At 53.2% G+C, this 20,903-nt stretch overlaps 1 protein-coding gene across 4 annotated transcripts in view; it reads left to right on the top strand.

The window, feature by feature from the left end:
- Positions 1-335: 335 nt before the first annotated feature.
- Positions 336-20,903, top strand: part of Ttc38 (tetratricopeptide repeat domain 38) — a 24,221-nt gene continuing 3,653 nt past the window's right edge. Inside the window, exons 1-13 of one of the 4 annotated variants that reach the window (XM_021258677.2) lie at positions 336-492; positions 1,223-1,300; positions 3,163-3,244; positions 4,430-4,601; positions 5,351-5,524; positions 10,383-10,458; positions 11,040-11,159; positions 13,347-13,406; positions 15,769-15,807; positions 16,631-16,712; positions 18,217-18,382; positions 19,057-19,216; positions 19,366-19,506. In XM_021258677.2, coding sequence (XP_021114336.1) covers positions 460-492; positions 1,223-1,300; positions 3,163-3,244; positions 4,430-4,601; positions 5,351-5,524; positions 10,383-10,458; positions 11,040-11,159; positions 13,347-13,406; positions 15,769-15,807; positions 16,631-16,712; positions 18,217-18,382; positions 19,057-19,216; positions 19,366-19,506 — 1,383 coding nt within the window. In that variant the 5' untranslated portion in view covers positions 336-459. 4 annotated transcript variants of the gene reach the window in all.

Genomic DNA, 20,903 nt, shown 5'->3' with positions numbered 1-20,903 from the left:
GACCAGCAGACGTGCGCTGCACGCGTGGCTTTCCAAGGGAGGCTACTTAGAACTTGAAAGGGACCGCTGCCCCAGGGCTCCCTGCTACCCAGCAGGGGTAGGCCCTGGCGAGGAGGGTGGGAGCGCACCTCCAGGGCCGCCCATTCCCTGGACTCCCTCGGATGGCAGGCAGGTCCTGGCACCCAGGTTCACACCAGAGCAGACCTTGGTGACGCCCTAACGGTGGACCCAAGGCGCTGCGGAGTTGGGGGCGGGGAAAGGGGCGTGCCCGACCTGGGTTCTAGTCTTCCGGGCTCGCCTGACGCCCGCCCCGGCCCCGCCCCCCGAAGCCCCCCGAAGCCCCGCCTCCGAGCCAGGCCCTGCCCAGAGCCTTTCCGCGCTCCACACCTCCCCCTCCCAGAAGGCCGCGGAGAGGCCGCCGATCCCGAGACTCGATCCCCGAGCCAGATCTCGCAGACCATGGCCGCGTCCTCACCGCTGCGCGACTGCCAGGTACGTGAGGCCGCTCCAGCCCGGTCCCTCTCCGTCCCGCTGATGGCCTGTGCCGGGCGGGGCGGGACGTGGGGTTGCTGCCTATGAGACTTGCTGGGGTGCGGGGCGGGTGAGCGGCCCTAGAGGCCGAGGGGACTGTGCACCCCCTGTGCGATTCCCAACCGGGAGGCCCCAGGACCTCGGGAAAAACTTGTTCACAGGGCAGGGTCTCCTCAAGTCCGGGCTGGGTAAGGAACCCTGAGCCCATTCTGCAGATGAGGACGTGAAGGGGCGAGGCAACTTCGCACAGCTGCTGCTGGAGAGCTTTGGCCAGGAGGAAAGAGCACTGCCTCTGGGGGGGCGGGGAATGGGGTGGGTGTCACTGCCCTCTGTCCCTGGGGAGTGCACAGGTGGGCACCCTCCAGATGGACGGTGGTGTGACTGGTCCACACGATGGCAGCCATGTACACCACCGCGGCCAGGTGGGAGCAGACCACCCTCCTCCAGGGTGGACTTTGGTGCTGGTCCTGCTCTGCCCGACAGTCCGAAGTCACACAGCCGTTAACTGCTGGGATTTGGATCCAGGATCTGTGTGTGAAGTCTGAGGTTCCCCACCCACTGGGAAAGGCCACATTTTGCAGAAGCCCCAGGGAGGCAGTGAGGACCTGCGGTGCATGTTGAGGGGCTGGGTTGTGTAGTGTGGGGCGCTCCACGGGACACGGCCTTGGTATTCCTTTCTTGGTGCGTGTAGGCGTGGAAGGATGCCGGGCTCCCGCTCTCCACCACGAGCAATGAAGCCTGCAAGCTGTTTGATGCCACCCTGTCCCAGGTAGGCCTGTGAGGGAAGCCGAGGCCCCTCCTGTGAAGGCTAATAGCAAGGCCTTTCTAAGTTGCACAATGGCTTTGCCCATGTTCTGCAGTAAAATCCAACACTGAGTGCCAGAGAACGTAGGAACATGTGGAAACATCTCTGCTGGCCAGGGCATGTGGAGAGGCCTCTGTATGTGCAGTCTGGCCAGGGTCCTCTGGGAGGAACTCAGGGTGCTATGGCTGTCAGGGCTTTGATGTGGGCATGTGTCTCACCCTGGGGCCCTTTTATGAATGTGCTGCTCCCACAAGTGGCTGAGCCAAGACTTTCCCCTGCATTCCTGGTGAAGGATCCTGTAGCTTCAGAAGTAAAGCCCCTTCAGTTTGTTTGACAGTGGGGAAATAGAGGCACAGAGATCTAAACTCACTTGAGTTGAAGGTAAGATCGCAGGAGAGGACCCAGGGAGCCCTAGGGCACCTGAGCTGAACACAGAATGGATGAAATGCCATCAGCCATGCTGCATGTCTCTTGTCCCCAGCCTGTCCTAGCCGAGCCCCCCAACTATGTGTTTTTGAACTATTTGCTGTTTCACAGCCCACTTGCCATTCTCTCTCCTTGCTGGCCTCTGTTGAATCCTCGATTTGTCACACACCACCTTCCCGGATTCAGCAGCCCCTCATCCTCCAGCCTGTGCCTGTTCTGCCCTCGTGATTGGCATCTCTGTGCTGTCCTGCCTTTGAGCACAGGCTCTTTGAATGTGTACCAGCTCCCCTCTATCTTCTGAAAAACTGGGCCCTGGTTCTATGTAGCTGTGGGTTAGGCAACTGAAAGGGCAAATTTGAAAATCAGCTAAGGGGCTGGGGTGTAGCTCAGTGGTCAGGCATGTGCAGAACCTTGGGTTCCATCTCCGGGACTGAGAAAAAAATCCAATGATTATAAATGACTTTGTCTTAGTTACTTTTCTCATTGCTGAGACAAAATACCTAACACCCAAAGTTAACCGAGGAAAGGTTTATTTGTCTCACAGTTTGTAGAGATTTCAGTTCATAGTTGCCTGGCTCCACGGCAGGGTAGCAGGGCAGGGGAGAAAAAGCTCATGGCAAATAGAAGGCAGAAGGCAGCAAGTCAGCAAGCGACAAACAGGAACACTCTTTCTGTCCTTTATATCTTATCTAGGCTACTCACCCTTAAGGCAGGTAGGACTCACAGCCAGGGTGAGGCAGCCTTAATCCTAGTGTTGCACCACGATTCAGTCCCAGCAACACATCCTTGATCCCAGCAGTACACACCCTAGATCCAGCCACCTCTGAAAAGCCCTACTTACGACTGCATGAGGCTTTGCAGTGACAGCTATAACAGCCTTCATGATTAAAAAAATAGACATTTGTCTTAATCTATTTTCTGTTGTTATAGCAGAATAACTAAGAGTGAGTAATTTATAAGGAAAAGAGGTTTGTTTAGCTCACAGTCAGTCCTGGAGTTCCAGAGCATGGTGCTAGTATTTGCTTGACCTCATGGTGGAAGCAGAAGAGAGGTGGGCACTTTGTAGCAGCCTGTTCTTGAGAGAACTGACTCAGTCCCATGAAGATCCCAGCACCCAGTGCTGCTCCACTAGCAGCTAAATTGCAACATGAGCTTTGGTGAGGCAAACTGCATCTGCACCATAGCAGCACTTTTTAAAGACTGGAGGCAAATACATCAGATTATCAAAAATGGTGATGAAATTAGATTCCCAGGACAAAAAAGTATAGAAATCTGGATTCTGCCTTTTGTTTGTTTGTTTGTTTGTTTTGGTACTGGGGATGAAACTCAGGACCTTGTGCTTTTGAGGCAGGCGGTGGCACCACTGAGCTAAATCCCCAGCCCCATCTTTCTTGTTTCAGTATGTAAAATGGACCAACGACAAGAGTCTCGGTGGCATTGAGGGCTGCCTGACAAAGCTCAAAGCAGCAGATCCGACCTTTGGTGAGCAGTGCTTCCTGGGTAGCAGTAGCAGAGCCCACTTCAGCGATCTGGTCCCTCTTGTTCCCTGGCCAGTTGGGTTGAGGACAGGGACCAGGGTGGTGTTGTCACAGAAGGAGGGAAGATGATAGTCACCGTTGCATCCTATAAAGGTGTCAGGTCTTGTAAAAGCTCTTTTCACATTTTTTCTCAAATTCCCAACAATTCTACCTGAGAACACTGTTTCCACTTCTCAGATGAGGAAGTTGAAGTGAAGTGAGGGAAAGACACGTAGCCATGTCTGTCTGAATCCCAGGCCCAGGCTCTTGGAGCACAGGAGATGTCACTGCAGCCCTTGGGAACTAGGGATCCTCCTCCAGAGCAAGAGGCTGGGGAGGGGGCCAGATGACAGGTGACAGAGGTCGGCACAAGGCCAGCCCATGTATGGCAGGCTCAGGCAGGTCAGCGTGGTCATCCGGATCCCCAGGGAGATGGCCCCAGCAGAGAGTAAGCTTCCAGGTCTGGAAGGAGGACTCGAGGGAGAACAGACAGCAGCCCCCCCCCCCCCGCCCCGCTGCCCTTCCTGCAGCTAAGGGACAGAGATAGAAAGGGTAGAAAGGGGAGAGAACAGGGGAGGAGCGAGGGACGGGGAGTGCAGACAGCCAGGTACGGGGGGGGGGGGGTGCTGGGAGATCAGCCCCGGTCAGAAGCAAGGGCCACATGGGCGGTCCTAGCACTATGGTTCGGTCTTCAGTCTCAGGCCTGGGCCCATGACTGAGCCCCTCATTCCAGCAGTCACCTCTCCCAGCACATGTGCCAGTGTGGCTGCTGCTTGATCACACAGCACAGCCCACCCCAGCTGTGGGCACAGGACAGTGGCAAGGTCAGTCATGCTGGTGGATGCCCCCTGAACACCACCCACTGAACTCCCCCGGGAGGCTATGTGCTGGGGGGAGCAGCAGCGCCAGCTTACCTGGTGGAGGTGGGGTGCTTAGGACACCGGCACTGTCCACCATCCCTGTTAGAAAAGTATCCTGGCTGCTTTTAGTGCTGCCCTTCCTTCCCCACTGCACACTGGAGGCCAGGGCTGAGATGTGGACTGCCCAGGGCCCCACACATGGCCAACCTGCCCACAGCCTGGCTGGCAGCTCCTGGCCGCAGCTTGTGTGGGACCATCTGTGTCACCAGCTGTTTCCCTCCTTCTGCTAGCCATGGGCCACGTCATCTCCAGTGGCCTCGTGCTCATTGGCACCGGAAACTCAGTGAGGCTGGACAAAGAGCTGGACCAGGCAGTGAAGACCATGGTGGAGATTTCAAAAACCCAGCCACTGACGCCAAGGGAGCAGCTGCATGTGTCTGCAGTGGAGACGTTTGCCAAGGGGTGAGGGACACTCGGGGTGATGCCACAGCTGTTCCAGTGCCCAGGGGGAGGGGGCAGCTTCGAAGTGACTCAGCCCTACCCCAGGAGATCATCTGGTTGAAGATTGCATCCACCCAGGCTCTGCCTTGGCTGATAGCCAAGTGAGGAAGCACTGGCCCGGATTCTCCATCTAGTGTTCAAAGCAGCTGATTTTGTTTCATTAAATAAATGGCTTATAATTTTAATTGCAAAACTGAGAGGACACATTACAGAGATATCTAGAAGAGAGGAGAAAACATTCACCCATATGCTTCTTGTCTTCCACACTGTGGAAGTCAGCTTTCTGTCACTGTGACAAAACACCAGAGAAATCAGCTTTAATAAGGAAAGGTTCACTCAGAGTCCAGTCCACCCTTGCTTGGTCCTGTTGCTTGTGGGGCTTTGATGAAGGGTCATGGAGGAGGCAGACAGCAGAAGAGGCTGCTCATGTCGTGGCAGCCAGGAGACAAAGAAATAGAAAGAGACCAAAGTCTCACTGTCCCTTCATGGCCACATCCCCAGTAACCTGTTACAGACACACAAACGCACATACACACCGCCTTTTTTTCCAGTGCTGAGCATTGAACCCAGGTCCTCACACATGCTGGGCAAATACACTACCACTGAGGTATGTGCCCAGCTCCTGATGCAGGATGTGTCAGGATGTCTTTTATACTCCTTGTATGTGAACTTCATATTCAGTGTGCTGAGAATGCTCTCTTGGCTTCCAGGAACTTCTCGAAAGCCTGTGATCTGTGGGAACAGATTCTCTGGGACCACCCAACAGACATGCTGGCCCTGAAGTTTGCCCATGATTGCTACTTCTACCTGGGTTACCAAGAACAGATGCGAGATTCTGTTGCTCGAATTTACCCCTTCTGGACACCTGACGTGCCCCTTAGCAGGTATGTACTGGTTGGAAACCACATCATTTTTATTTCATATTTTCTGTTTTCTGCTCTAAAACAGTCACTCCTTTGGTCTTGCCCTAAAGATACAGACAACTGTTGTGTTTCTCCTAGTTCTTTAAAGATAAAAGGCTTCCTTTTCTTTTTTTTTTTTTTGGTACCGGGGATCAAACTCGGGTCTGTGCGCTTGTGCAGCAGGCGGCAAAACCACTGAGCTAAATCCCCGGCCCAAAGGCTTCCTTTTCTTCATTTGATTTTCATCCTGTCTTTCTGTTTTCCAGGTATGCAATAAACATAAGTTTAATAGTATAGATCAACAGGGGAAAAGAAATAAGCAGCAACCAATATTTGATTTTCATCCTTATCACTTTTTCTAGGGTCCCTCTTAACTTGATGTAAACTTACAATTTTCAAGGAAATTCCTGTTCCACTCCCATTTTAGCATAAATAAATTGAATAGTTTTTCTGTTTGTATGATAAGACAGGAAAGACTGTTACATTTGAATGGAAAAGGCACTCCATTTGTGATCAATGTCACACAAAATCACATTCCCATCAGAAAACACAAACATCAACAACACAAAACTAAAAATGCACAGATCAATGCCATTCAATAAATATGCAAGCTACTTAAGTCTCCCTTAAAAAGGACCAATACTTCAAAAAAAACCATAAAGAAAACCCCTGTCCATTTCCAAGTAACCCAAGTAGAGGAGCCAGCAAGATGCTATGTGTGCTATTTTACCCCTCCCCTGGCCCTTCACTACTTAGAAAACTGCCTGCTCTCCACAGAGACTGAAAATGGGCCTCATTTCTTCTCGGGGGAGAACAAATTCACTGACACCCTTGTGCAATATCCCCTGTTTCTCTATACCTAGTTCTGCTTCCAAATCCTCTTCATATAGTTTTGGGTAAGACTTGGGATCTTTTCCATTAAGAAGGGCCATATAAACTAGGAGTTTCATCTTGCTGGATTCAGCATGGGCCCTTGGATCCCATAGGAACTCATAGCGAGCAGGATCACTGTTAGGAATCTGCTGGTACATCAGGGACTCTTCCCGTACTAAATCCTCAGTGATAAATTTCTAGGCTTCCTCACAATGAATATGCTCAGAGCTAACATGTCCCATCTTTTCACTTTTTGGGTTAGGTCCTCCTCACTGATACAGTTGCCCTCTATGAAGATTAGAGACATATATTATATTAGAGAATCATTATAGACATCATTATATTAGAGAATGTAATGATGTTGGTTTTGAGAATGATTCTTTCATCATCGCCATCTAGTATCCCACTGTACGTAAGATCCCAAATGAGGACTAGCTCATACGTGTTGCCAGAGTAATTCACTTTCCTGATTTTAATGCCAAAGCCCAGATACATGGACTCACAGAGTTCCCAAAAGTTCAGAGGGAAGTTGTTATGGTAATCATGGGGCAGAACATGCAGCATTTCTTTCATGGTGACCTGCTCCTTCTTTTGATACTTGTGGAGCAGAAATGATACCAACTTATATAACTTGGCATTTAGGAGCACATTTTGCAGGATGTGAGAGAAGCGTGCATCCTGCGAGGAGCTTGAACCCTCACAGGATTGAATCCTTTGACTGGAAACCATGAGGACAGCAAGAAACTTGTTGAGGATCAGAAACCTTCAAATCTCCAGTGCTGGAAAATAGAGTGCTGAGCAGTAGCAATTCAGCTGCTCCAAGAATCCAAACCCAGATTTTGAAAAATCACAACTGAGAATTTTCCACTGCACAGTCCAAGGCTAGCAACAGAGGCAGGAATGGGTTATTTTCTGGTTTTTTTGGGTTTTTTGGTACCGGGGATCAAACTCAGGTCTTTGCGCCTGCACAGCAGGTGGCAAAACCACTGAGCTAAATCCCCGGCCCAGGAATGGGTTATTTTCAGAGTCTCAACCAAGAATGTGGCCTTCTCTCTCACCCTCAGCCCTTCATCTCATCTTGTGATCGAGATAGCACCATTATGTATCAGTTAGAACAGGATTGTTTTTGCTGTAGTAACAAGCATCTCCTAGATCTTTTTCTTCAATGCTTAGTACAGCAAAGGTTTATCTCTCACCATACTCCATTCTCATCCTAAGAGGACCAAGGGCTCTGCAGCCATGACTTTGTCTCCCTTCAGAATCCCAGCTGGTGAGCAGCCACCTCTGGACCCTGCAGTCGCTATGAGGGAGAAGAGAGCCTCCCTGGCTCACCGTGGCAATGTAGGACTCAGAATGAAAGGGACACACTGTCGCTCCCAAGTCATTGGCTGGAACTGACCACATGACCTGGTCCCCTCCTTCACAAGTAGGAAGTGGGGAGACAGGAAGGCCTGAAATGCTGTGCATGGCTCTGATGACCACTCAGGGTTGACAGCATTGTGATTTAATCATAGGGTGGTGAGGAGGATCAGATAGGGGAATGGGATGAAGCCATGTGAGCCGGGGCTCTTGAGAGAAACCACTGGCGTCTCATTCCCTCCCCTCTGTGTGAGTGTCAGACTCTCTCCCTCTCTCCATCATTTTGCTGTAGTAGCAAAATCCTCTACACTTTATATATGGGGGGATTTATTTCAAGAAATCACCTGATGTGATTGTAGGGCCTGGTAATTATTAAGTCTGAAATCTGTGGGGCAGGTGGCAGGCTGAAGAGCCCTGTAGAAGTCTGTGTTATGGCCTTAGGTCTGGGAGTAGAGCTGCTTCCTCCTCTAGGGACCTCAGTCTTTCTTCATGAGCCCTCAACTGATTGGGTGAAGTCCACCCACATGGCAGAGGGTCATTGGTTTGATTCAAAGTCTATGGATTTAAATGTTAATCACATTTAAAAACACCTTCACAGCGACACCTACACTAGTGGCCAAACAAGTGGGCACCATGGCCTAGCCAAGCTGACACATAGAATTAACTATCACAAGAAGGAACATAATAAGCTAGGCACAGTGGCACATTCCTATAATCCCAACATTGTGGGAGGCTGAGGCAGGAGGATCGCAAGTTCATGTGTAGCCCGGGTAACTTAGTGATTTAGCAGATCCTGCTTCAAAATAAAAAATAAAAAAGACGGGAATGTAGCTCAGTATGAAGGCCTTGGGTTCAATCCCTCGTACAAAAAGAAAAAAAAAAAGCCTAATTGTTCCTACACACTGTAAGCATGCAATAAATATATTTTTAGAGGCAGGCACCGGAACCACTGAGCTAAATCCCCGGCCCAATAAATATATTTTTAAAAGACACATCTAGAAGCTCCTGCTGAACATTCCTTCAATGAGTATCAAAAGCTAGGTGTTATCTCTGTGCATTTGTTACCGAGCTGGGGACTTGTCCAAATTCTTGATGTCCTGGAGAAAGAATTGAGCCAGACACCCACAAGGAGGAGTGAGATCAGAAATTGATTTGAAAGTGAAAGTACACTCTGCAGGGTTGGAACGGACCAGGGAGGAGCTCAGGGCACCAAGGAGACTCGGTAGTTTTAAGCGTTAGGGTTTGGGGTGGGATTAAGGAGTTGGTCTGAGGTATGACTCCGGCCAATGAGAAGCAGCCCCCTTTAGGTTTTGACCTTTTCTGACCCTTATAGGAACTGTCCGGGTGGCCGAACCCCATGGGGATCAAATCTGCATAGTCAGTGACATGGTAATTAGGGTCGGGACCTTGTGCCCCAGAACCTACTGTGTATGAGGTGGGTCACGTGCTTACCTTTTCCCATTGTGTTGAGAACTGGGCTTTGTGGTCCTGGCCAATGCTTAACTCCGAAGGTAACTCTAGCCCAGAAATTGGCTCCAGTGCAGGCCCTCTGTTCTTTCCCAGCCATTTCCTTGGTTACCTCTAATGCTTCTAATCTAGCCCAGAAAGCAGGTGGATGGATCCTCCCTTCCTCCTCCCACCTTTTCTTTAGCTACTTCCTGCTTGATGAGGTAGTTAGTGTTAACAGCTGCATCTCAGAAACTCCCTGGCTCAATCTTGCTTTCGCTTGGCTCCCAAAAGCCTTGGGAAAGCAGGAAAGTGGGAAAGCCCCACTTTCATATGTGCCCACCCTGGGGCTCAATGCCACTGCTTCTGTTGAGAAACAGGGTGTTCTACCCCTGCCTACCTGGGCCAGAACCTAGGGCGGGGTGAGAGTGAGTTAGGGGACTGGGTCCCCAGCCTCTAGGACCTCTGGCCTGAGGAGCAGCCTGGCTGATGGGGCATCCCAAGGCCAGGCAGAGCACAGAGCCACCGATGGACCACAGGGCTTCCTGAGAAGATGCCCCTGGGGTTTGGGGCCCTGCGGGGCAGACAGGAGGGAGAGGATCTCAGCACCCTCAGTGGAGACCGGAAGTGAGGGGCCTGGTGTGTAGACAGCTCTGGGTATAGCATGGAGAATGGTCACCTGCTACGCACCCCTCGGAACTGTGAAGTTGCTGAGAACCCAGGGCAGGGCACGGGCTGGAGTGTGTGTCCAGGTCTCGGGGTTCTATAACAAAAGGCAAAAACGCATTCTCTGGCAGTTCTGGAGCTCAGAAGTCCAAACCCTCCTGTGAGCAGAGTCCCATCTGTCCAAAGGTCCTAGAAGGTGCTTCCTGGCCACCTCCATCTTCTGCCGGTGGCTGGTGTCCTCTGCCTGTCTTGTGGCTGCATTACTCTGATTTCTGCCTCCATCTTCACCTGCTGTCTCCCTACCATGTCTCTGGGTCTTCTGGTGGCCTTTTTGTAAGGACAGTGGTCACTATAGTAGGACCACCCTGATTTGGTCACATCTGCAAAGACCCTCTTTCACATACCATCGTGTTCACAAAGCTGTTAGGACTGGTGTGTCTCCTTGGGAGCACAGTGCAGCCTCTCACAGTCCACTAAGGTATTGTTCTGTTTCCAGCTATGTGAAAGGCCTCTATTCTTTTGGATTGATGGAAACCAAGTTCTACGATCAGGCAGAAAAGCTTGCCAAAGAAGTAAGTGGTCCCTTCTCAAGGTGTGTGACCTTTCCGAGAGGCCATCAAGTGGGGAGCTCCCCTCGGGTGTGATGCAGCCCAGCCCCCACCTCTGAGTATCCTCTTGAGATTTCAGGGCGACTTGGGTTAGTATAAGCTACTGCCACCTGCAGGGTGACTGCTCTTGAGCCCAGAAGCCCTGGGCTGTCCTCCTGGACTGTATGGGGCCACACCCTTGGAGCACTTGACAGTTACACCAGGCTCATAGCTAGGGGAGGGCACCATCAGTGGCCCTTCCACCAGGGAAACTGAGGCCCCAAGTGACTAGATGGCACACTGCAGGTGGCTCAGCTGTACGCAGGAGGCTGTGGGCTAGGCAGCTGAACCCTGGCTTTGGAAAACCCTAGGCAAGAACTCAGTCTCCCTGAGCCTTGGTTTGCACATCTGTGAAACAGCCAGCCATGCCCGCCCAGGGAGTGAGGCTGGCGTTGGGGTTGTAGTTACTATCAGTTGGGTGCAGTCCCCATGTCTGCTCAGACCCTCACGCCCCAGCTGGGCAGCCTGCCCGATGCCTGTCTCCACCCCTCTCCCTGCCTCTGCAGGCTCTCTCCATGGAACCCACGGATGCATGGTCTGTGCACACCGTTGCACACGTGCATGAGATGAGGGCGGAGGTCAACGAGGGGCTGGAGTTCATGCAGCGCTCAGAAAGCCAATGGAAGGTACAGCTGTGTGGGTGAATCTCAGGCCTGGACAGCTCAGGCCACGACTTGGGTTGGGCTGAGGCTTCGAGAGCTGGAGTTGGAGGTGTGGCCTAGTGTTGGGGAGCCAGGTCCAGCAGGAGCCAAAGGCAGGTGGTTCTAGGATGGGCCTTGGCCTGAGGCACTGGGCTGTAGTGGGAATGAATCAAAAGGTGGCCAGGAAATAAGAGTGACAAGGGTTAGGGACCACCTGAGCCGTCTGAGCTCTGCCAGTGGCCTGCATGCTTTGAGTGGGACCATAAAGTGGTCTTGCAGCATGGGATGCAGCCAGGATGGGGCCTGTGGGGTGGTGGCATGGTGGCAACTACAGGACTGATGGGTAGAGGAGAGGTACCAGGGCCATCCAGACCCCCAGGGCCCTGTCAGCTTTTCCCGTGGTCTGACCACTCTGTGGTCATTGTCCCCACTCTGGTGCCTGACTTCACCTAGCCCTGTGCAGGGCTTTCCCTCAAAGGTGGCCTTTTCTCTTCCACATGCGCCTGGTGTCCCCAGCTGTTACTCTGGCACATGGCCTGGCTACCTGGCCAGGTGTCCTGGCTGCCCTGCCTTTCCCTGTGTCATGGCAGGGTACTTGCTGGCCAGGATGCTGAGTCTCTCCCAGCGCCTGGCACCACATGGCAGACACTCAGTGATGGGAATGGCCAGGAGCCAGGAGGGACATGAGAGTCACCACTGACCATCTGTGCAGCTTCCTGGCTTGGGATGTTCCCACAGGGGTGCAGCTTCCACAAAGGCCTCTGGGGCTAGCAGGATGGGGATGGCTGAAAATTGTGATCCCCCAAGGGTCACGCAAAGTCTTTCTAAGGATCTTCACACTCGGGAAGCTGGAAAGGCCCAGGGACAGCCTGAACCAGGCCCTGGGGCATCAGGAACCTGAAGCTAGTGTGGCCAATGCTCTAGAGCTTGCCCTAAGGTTGGGGAGCCTGAATAAGATATAAGGGACAGAAGGAGGATTGCTGTTTGTTGCTTGCTGCTTGCTGCTTACTGCCTGCCTGCTCTGTGATGCCTTGCCTTGGAGCCAGCCAATTATGAACTGCAACCTCTACAAATTGTGAGCTACAGTCAACTTTTTCTCCTTTAACTTTGGGTGTCAGGTATGTTGTCTAGGCAATGAGAAAAGTAATTAAGACACCCAGGCTGGTCTTGAACTTGCGATTCTCTTGCCTTGGCCTCACTATTAGCTGAGGTGTGTGGCACCATGCCTGGCCAGTGTGGTTTTATGGGACCTGAGACCCCTGCCTGAAGGCCTGGCTCTCCCCTGGGACAAGAACTTGATCCCTCTGTGCCTCAGTTTCTTCTTCAGTACTCTATGAGGGCCTGGCCCCAAACAAGTTCCCACACAGCCAAGGCTGGGATTATTGTAGATTGGGCCATTGTCATCTGTCTTAGTCACTTTCTCATCACAGGGACACAATACTGACATCCAACTTAAAGGAAGAGAGGTTTATTTTGACTCACGGTTTCAGTCCATGGTCGGCTGGCTCCAAAGCAGAAATAGCATGGCACAGGGGCGTGGGGGAGGAAAGCTGCTCACAACATGGCAGCTAGGAAGCAGAGAGGGAGGGAGGAGCCAGGAGAGAGACACAGATCACCCTCAGTGACCCTCTCTAACCAGACTCCACCTCCAACAGCAAGTCAGCTATATCGATCCTGTGATTTAATCACATTTCAAAAGCCCTGCCTATGAGCATAAGAAGCTCTTGGGGGAGCTCTAGACATAAGCTGTGGCTTCCTCTGATGTGTCCCTCTGTCCCCCGGCAGCCATGGTGTGGATGACATGACCTGTGCTCCCTTTCCTCCACCTGCACCTGCCTTGTGTGTCTGGCTGCTGACCATAGAGCTCAGTTGAGTCCGGTCTCCACTGTAGGCCTCTGCTCCACCATGGGGAGCCGCAGGAAGGTCCCCCCATAATGACTAATGAGCACACACCTCCCCCTGTCTCAGTTTCCTCACTCAACACAGGCTTAGTCGTGTCTGCCCCTAGAGCGGAGGGTGATGAGGTGGCATGGAGACACCTGGACAGCCAGGTGCCTAGCAGGGCCAGTTTCTTGCCCTCTGGGGCGAGGGGCTCTGCTACAGCACAAACCCACACTTGCTGGTCTGCACAGGCTGCCCAGACTTTCTTTAATTCTCTTGATCCTTCCGCAGGACTCCGACATGCTTGCTTGCCACAATTACTGGCACTGGGCTTTGTACTTGATTGAGAAGGTAAGGTGATGGTCTCACTCCATACAGATGTCACGGGGGACAGCATTTCTAGGGTCAGCCATAGGTCTGCAATCACTGTCCAAATAGGGGGCCCTTGTGTTGTGCCACACTGACTATGCACAAGGCAGATCGAAAGCTATGGTGAGATTTAAATGAAAAAAATTACCACAGTTAGAGGCACATTGCATGAATCGCTCTCAAAATCCTCCCCTTTGCTTTGAACCCACTCATCCCATCACTCTTGCCATTTCTGAAGCAGTCCGGGAAGTCCTCTTTCCTGACTGTCTTTAGGAGGTGTGATCAAAAATATGGTGAACTCTGCTGCAGAGAGCCAGCCATGGAAAGGCAGGCTTGCAAAAACATTACGCTGTGTCCTCATCCACCTGATGGCACCATGTGACTTCTAGCTCTTCCCCAAAGTCAAAATGACCACAAAAGGGCAACGTTTGGAATCAATTCAGCACATTGAAGCAGCCACAACAGTGCCACTAAAGACACTCAGGAAAGAGGACTTATAGAGTGCTTCAAAAAGTTGTGGGGCTGGGGATTTAGCTCAGTGGTTCTGCTGCCTGCCTCACAAATGCAAGGTCCTGAGTTCGATCCCTGGTACCGGAAAAAAAAAAAAACCAGTGGAAGAAGCCTCACAAGTGCAAGGTCCTGAGTTCGATCCCTAATACCCAAAAAAAAAGAAGAAGAAGAAGAAAGGAAAAAAGTGGAAGAGAACGATGGGCTAGATGTTTCTAGTGTGAGAAGGAGGATTTTGACAGGGATGGCAATGTCTCTAATATTTTTTGAAAAAATTTAAAACTAAGAACATCCCATATTTTTTGATCATACCTTGTAAATGCCTCACTGCTGCTGGGGTGAGCAGCTCAGCCCCCTCCCCATAGATGGGACCTGAAGGAGCCATGAGCTCTCCCAGGAGGAGCAGGGGTGTGGGGTTGCTGGAGTACCCTATTTCTCAGGGTGCTTCTTGGCAGCATTACTGACTATAGACAAAGACAAGAGAGTCCCCGAATGGCCAGTGGGAGAGATGCATGCAGATGAGGATCCTGTCCAGACATGGAATGTGGGGATACCATATCTAGGAGGAGCGGAGAGCCAGCGGCATGTACAGTGGGGGATACTGTATATATTCCCTACTGTAAGGGAAAACTCACAGCCTGCAGGCAACATAAGTGATGCTCACAACGGCTGACTGTTCCTTACCCAGAATGCCTGGGAGCAGGAGTGTTTCCAATTTAGAAATTTTTTGGATTTAGGAACATTTGCCTGTACATAATGAGATAGCCTGAGGGTGGGGTCTTTCCTAGTTACTTTCTCTAAGCTGGGACAAAATACCCAATACCAGGAACTTAAAGGAGGACACGTTTATTGTAGCTCATGTCTCGATCCAAGGTTGACTGTGTTCCAAGAAGAAAGCATGGCAGAGAGCTATGGCAGACCAGATGCAGAGAGGGAAGGAGGAGCCAGGGAGGGAGATACACCCTTCCAGGCTACGCCCACAGTATCTGTCTCCTCCAACCAGGCCCTACCTCCTAAGAGCACATTTAGCTCTAAACTCATCGGTGGAGTAATTCAGTATGGGGCTCCGTGATCCAGTCACCTCCCTAAATCCCTGAGTGCCTGAGGCTTTGCAGGGGGGTGGGGGTGGAGAGGACACATCTAGGTATAAACCATAACAGGATCCAAATCTAAACACAAAATTCATTTATCTTTCCTATGTATCTTATACACATAGCCTGAAGGTAACATCATACAGTATTATTAATGTGCCTGTTTTTGGACTGGCCCAACACTTGAGGTCATGTGTGGAATTTTCCACTTGTGGCGTCATGCTGGTGTTCAAGAAGTTCAGATTTGTAGCCAGGGGCTTGTAATCCTAGCACTCTGGGAGGCTGAGGCAGGAGGATAGCAAGTTCAAATGCAGCCTGGGCAATGTAGTAACTTCTTGAGATCCTGTCTTAAAACTTAAAAATAAAAAGGGTAGGGGTATAGTTCAGGGTGAAGGCCCTGGGTTCAATCCCCAGTACCACAAAAGAAAAGAAAAGTTCTGGATTTTGGGAGCACTGAAGTGCTTCAGTTTGGGTGCCTCACCCTGAATTAACTCCAGGCAGGAGACACCATGTTCTCACAGAAACCACGGCCTCAGCAGCAGCTTTGGGTCCTGCTGCCTCCTCCGTGCTGGGTGTGGGGGTGGCCTCCCCTTCCCACACCTGCCTTCTGTGTCAAGCCCTCTGTGCCCTGCTCCATGAGGACGTGGTGGCCACTGTATGTGGGGTTCTGGCGCTGTTGACAGGACTCTTCTCAGCATGGTATTGTGCGTTCTCCAGTGCTAATCTTGGCATCTTTACGTTTCCAGGGTGAATATGAGGCAGCGCTGACCATCTACGATGACCATGTAAGTGTCTGGTTATTGCCACAGCTTGCCTTTTGGCTCTGATGACAGATCTCTGAGCTCCTCAGCATTGTCCCTGCCAGGAAAAACAGCAGAGCCAGGACCCAGTTCTTGGATAAGATCTCAGTGTGGTTCTTGCCAAGAGCTGTGTTCCACTGACTCTGTTAACCCCAAAGTGTCAGCAGATGAGTGTCTAAGGTTACTGTCACCAACACAGCCTTTAGATGGCTCTTCTTTGGTGAGATAGCTCATCTATGCACAGGCCTTTGTTTTTACCGTGATAACACGTACACAAGGGAAAACTTGGTGCCCAGGTCGGCAATGCTGAGCCCACCCACCTTGCTGTGCCTCTGTCCCCACACCTGACCCCAGAACTCTGCCATCCTCCCAAATTGACCCTCTGTACCCCTTCCCTACCCCCCAGCCCCTGGTGTTCTTTGGAAATTAAAAAAAATTCCCCAGTGAGAGCTTAGTACCAAAAGCCTGGGACCCAGACCACCAGAGGAAACCCACAGTAATCCTGACATGGGCAGGACTTTGCAGGAAGCAGGGACAGTGGCCTGAGGCTTAGGGCTAGGGATGCCATGTGCTGGGTGCCCAGGCCCAGCATGCCCCCCTCCAGGCACACAGCAAAGCGGGTTCCAGCTTCAGGTCTGGCACTTGCAGCTGTCAGGGCCTTTAGCAAGGGTGACAATCTGATGGTTGGGGTGGCAGTATGATGGCGGTGGCCCCTTCCCTGAAGGCTTGCTCTGTGCTATTGGATTTGTAGCCCAGACAGTTGGCCCTGTAGGCTCTTCATCGCCTACGCATGGACCTTGTCTTGCAGATCCTGCCCAGCCTGCAGAGAAGCGGTACCATGCTGGACGTGGTGGACAGCTGCTCCATGCTCTTCCGTCTCCAGATGGAAGGTAGCACATCTCTCCCCCATGGCCTCCACGCTTGTCCCCATGAGATCCGGGATCTGTAGGGTGAGGCTGGGCTGGGCAGACTCTGGCTGTTTCTCCTGTCTCAGATGCACAGCTGTCCTCTAGTTGGCCTGAGCTGACTGCCCTGGCTACCTCCACCCTTTCTTCTGGTTCCTATCTCCCCTTCCCATGTTGGCCTCAGCCTTTGGACTTGGGGTCCCTTTCTGTTCCCACACCCTGCCCACCAGCCTCCACGGCCCAGGTGGCACCTGTCCGTCTGTGACGATGGCTCCTTTCCTGGGACATGAGAGGCAAGAGCTTCCCAAGTCCCTGGGGATGCAGCTTCTCAGTCCTATCACCTCATGCTCTGTAGGTGACTCGGACCAGGCTGGCCATGGCTCCGGGGCCCTTGATGGCTTCCCGCCAGCCACTGGAGTGCCAGATGGGTCTGCCTTCTTCCTGGGCTGGGCTACATGAGTGTGGGCACTGCTTCAGATGAGGTGTTCCAGGAGACTTTGTGGTGGAGGTGAAATGTGAACCAGGGGAAATGCGGAGGTTTGCCAGGCAGAGGAGGAATCAGTTTTGTTTGCAGAGGGTGCAGCCTGTGAAGGGTGAAGGTCGGGTGGTCAGAGGTCAGGGCAAGAGGAGGCGGGCCGGTGGGAGCCAGGTGGGACTGAGTCAGCAGAGACCCAGTGTAGCGTGGGATCCTTGAGGAGGCTGCGGCCACCATTTCCAGCCTCATCCTTGGTTATGGCTATGGGGAGAGAAGCGGGAGATTGAGCCAGCCACAGTTGGTGTAGAACTGCATGGCCCAGGAGAGCTTCAAGCAGGAGCGCACCCCCCCACACCCTGAGGCCCTGCTGACCTGAGCAGAAGGTGCCTGGGCTGCCTGAATGTACAGGGGGGCCCCTGACCCAAGTCCCTGGGAAAGGTGGGGTGCGGAAGGCCTCTCATCTCCTCACTGTGCAAAAGCAGAGACTCAAGAGCTGTTGTCCAGTTAGAGTGGGAGAGAAATCAAAGGCAATGGTAACGGCCATGGAGGAGAAAGCAAAATTTGGTACTTGAGGTGGGGAGGGGCCTGGTGGGAGGTGGCACCAGGGAGTGGTGCAGAGACCGGGGCTTGGGGAGTTGGGAGATCCAGAGACACAGGGAGAGAGTGTTATTTATTACTGCAGCATATTTTCATTACGGTCCTGTTACGTATCAGGTGCTGTTCTTGCATTAACCACTTACTGGAAGAGTTTAAAAGTGTGTTTGAGGGGCTGGGGATTTAGCTCAGTGGTTTCACCGTCTGCTGCGCAGCACAAGGACCCAAGTTCGATCCCCGGTACCAAAAAAAAAAAAAAAGTGTGTTTGGGCTGGACAAGGTAGTGCACACCTGTAATCCCAGCACTCTGGGAGGCTGAAGCAGGAAGGTTGACAATTTGGGAACACACAGGTGAAGGAGCCAAGTACAGAATGTGCTCTCAGTTGCTCACGAGTCCTGGTGTCCTGCCTGTGTCCCCAGGGGTGTCTGTGGGCCAGCGGTGGCAGGACGTCCTGCCTGTGACTCGGCCTCATAGCCGGGACCACATCCTGCTGTTCAATGATGCCCACTTCCTGATGGCCTCCCTGGGCTCCCAGGACCACCAGACCACGCAGGACCTGCTGACCAGCCTGCAGAAAGCCAGCGAGTACGCAGGGACCTGGGGCTGCCCAGGGTGGGGCCAACCCTGTGCCACCAAGGGGGCAAGCGTGGGCATAGTGCTGCGGTGCACGAGGAGGAAGGCCTGTATCTCCTGGGGGTCCCCCCCACAGCTTCGTCTCTGTCCCCAGGGTGGGCATGAAAGCCCAGTGTCAGGGCAGATCCCACGGGGACACAATAGGTCCTAGAACCAGAGGCACCTGCTGTATACAGATCCTGAGACCCTGGGCACGGCCGCTTCTCTGCCCTGAGCCTCAGTTTCCTTCTCTGTAAATTGATATGGTGCCTCCCGGGGCCAATAAGGGTGGCCTAGGAGGCTTAGACTGCTGCTGCCATATCTTCCGGGTGGTAGCCCTAACTTTCATGGGCAGCCTTTGCTAGCATTTTCTGCCATCCTGACCTCTCTGTGAAGTTGGCACTGTTGTGCCCACTTTCCAGATGGGCAGATGGAGGTGAGGAGTTTGGGTCCTGTCCGGGGCCAAGTCACTGGTCCCAGGCCACATCCAATCCAGACCTGACTGGAGAGCCCTGTGCCCGCCTGTGCTGGGCCTCACCCTATCAGAGTATCCACCTTGTGGCTGTGAACCAGCCTGACCTCAGGACCCCTGCATAGGCGGGATGGTGCCCTGTGGAGGTGGCGCTGAGGCTCTGTCTTGGTGGCAGGTCCCCAGGGGAGAACTGCCAGCACCTTCTGGCCCAAGACGTGGGGCTGCCCCTGTGCCTGGCCCTGGTAGAGTTCAAGGATGGGAACCCCGACCGCGCCCTGGAGCTGCTCCTGCCCATCCGCTACCGCATTATCCAGATCGGGGGCAGTGATGCCCAGGTGAGCAGCCAGCCGCCTCCTGTGCCAGGGAGCCCTCACCTTTCCCAGGTGTTGGTGCCCAAGAGATGGGAGTGATGTCCTTGTCTGTCATGCTGCCTCCTGGAAAGCACATCATCCAGCATGGTACCACAGGCTGCCCCATGTTGCAGTGTGAGGGCCACAGCTGGACTCACCCCATCCGTACTGTGGCACCTGACTCGCCCCATGACATTGCAGAGAGATGTCTTCAACCAGCTGCTGATCCACGCAGCCTTGAACTGCACCTCTGGGGCCCACAGGAACGTGGCCCGGTGAGTGACTGCTTTTAGCACCCAGCACATGAGGAGCTCCCCACACCAGACACTCCCAGGCGCCTCCTTGTGGGTGGGCTGCTCCCGCCTCCCTCCACCTGGCTGCTCCCACCCTTGAGGTTGTGCAGAGCGAGACTGCCAGGAAACTTGGTTCTCCTTTGTTCAGGCGCTAAGCCTGCCTGAAGGAATGAACCAGCCCTGCTCCGGGCCCAACCTCCACCTCCCTAGCCCACTCCCCATCTTAGCCACACTGAGCTACACAAAGAGCCCCTGGGCCTTTGCACTGGCTGAGCCCTCTGCACAGGACACCTGGGTCCCTTTCCACCTGGTGGATACCCATGGCTCCTGTAGGCCTCGGCTCATGTTTTCCTGCCTGCGCTGGGCAGGGATTAACAGGGGCACAGGCCCTAGCTACGGGGAGCCTGTGTAGAGTTGGGGACCAGACAAGGAATGGCTTGTAACAGATGTCTGTGAAACCATGTACATTGTGGCCCCTCTGTGGTGTGGGGGAGACGTTGAGAGGGGGAGGTGTCAAGTGCCCCTCGAAAGCCACAGTGGAGGGGACCTGCACGCCCAGGGGATGTGGGCCACGCAGCCTGGGCCCTCCCAGGGGCAGGGCGAGGTGGTGCAGGGGACAGTGGGCTGCACGGGTGCCCAGGCAGATGGTGACACTGCAGTGCCCTCTGCCACCATGCCCCCTAAAGGCAAGACACCGTGGCTGTGATTTGAGTGCATCCCCCAAGGCTCACATGCTAGGGCTTGGGAACCAGATAAAGACCACAAGGTCCCACCTCATGACCCTTTCCCTTCAACCAGACCCCACCCTTCACGTCTCCATTAGGTCCCCGTAATGCTATCGAATTACAGTGGCATCAGTGCTTTCATCTGGGCATGAAGTCAGAGCCCCGTGACCCACTCACCTTCACAAAGCCTGTCCCCTGGCCATGTGAGCTTCTGGGGGCACGAGAGATCTAAACCGGAGCGGAGCATACACTCCATCTCTGCCCATGGGATCCCCATCTAGCCCCCAGTGCCCAATACCACTCACTGCACAGGACCCGTTGTCACTATTTGGGGTCTTATGGGTGCCATAAAGAAGACCACAGCCCAGGTGGCTTACACCAGAGACATGTGTTGTGGCACAGTGGTGGAGGCTGGAAGGACCAGGATAGAGGCCCCTCGGGGTTGGGTTCTGGTGAGGCCTCAGCCTGGCCAGCAGACAGTGACCTCCTGTGTGTCCCGCTTCTGTGGGCGCTCACAGTGACTCTCATGCTGCTGCTTGTAAAGGCCATTGTGAGGGTTCATGCAATCAACTCCCAGTGCCCACCTCCTGATACCATCACACGAGGATGTGAATCTGGGAGACACCGGCACTTAGCCCACAGCTGGGGCTTTGT

This window comes from Heterocephalus glaber, unplaced genomic scaffold, assembly GCF_053883595.1.
Source record: "Heterocephalus glaber isolate CG9 unplaced genomic scaffold, H.glaber_assembly_v1.0 deba00001444, whole genome shotgun sequence".
Lineage (NCBI taxonomy): Eukaryota > Metazoa > Chordata > Mammalia > Rodentia > Bathyergidae > Heterocephalus > Heterocephalus glaber.
Note: the sequence above shows the minus strand (reverse complement) of the source record. Positions and strands in the feature narration are given on the sequence as shown.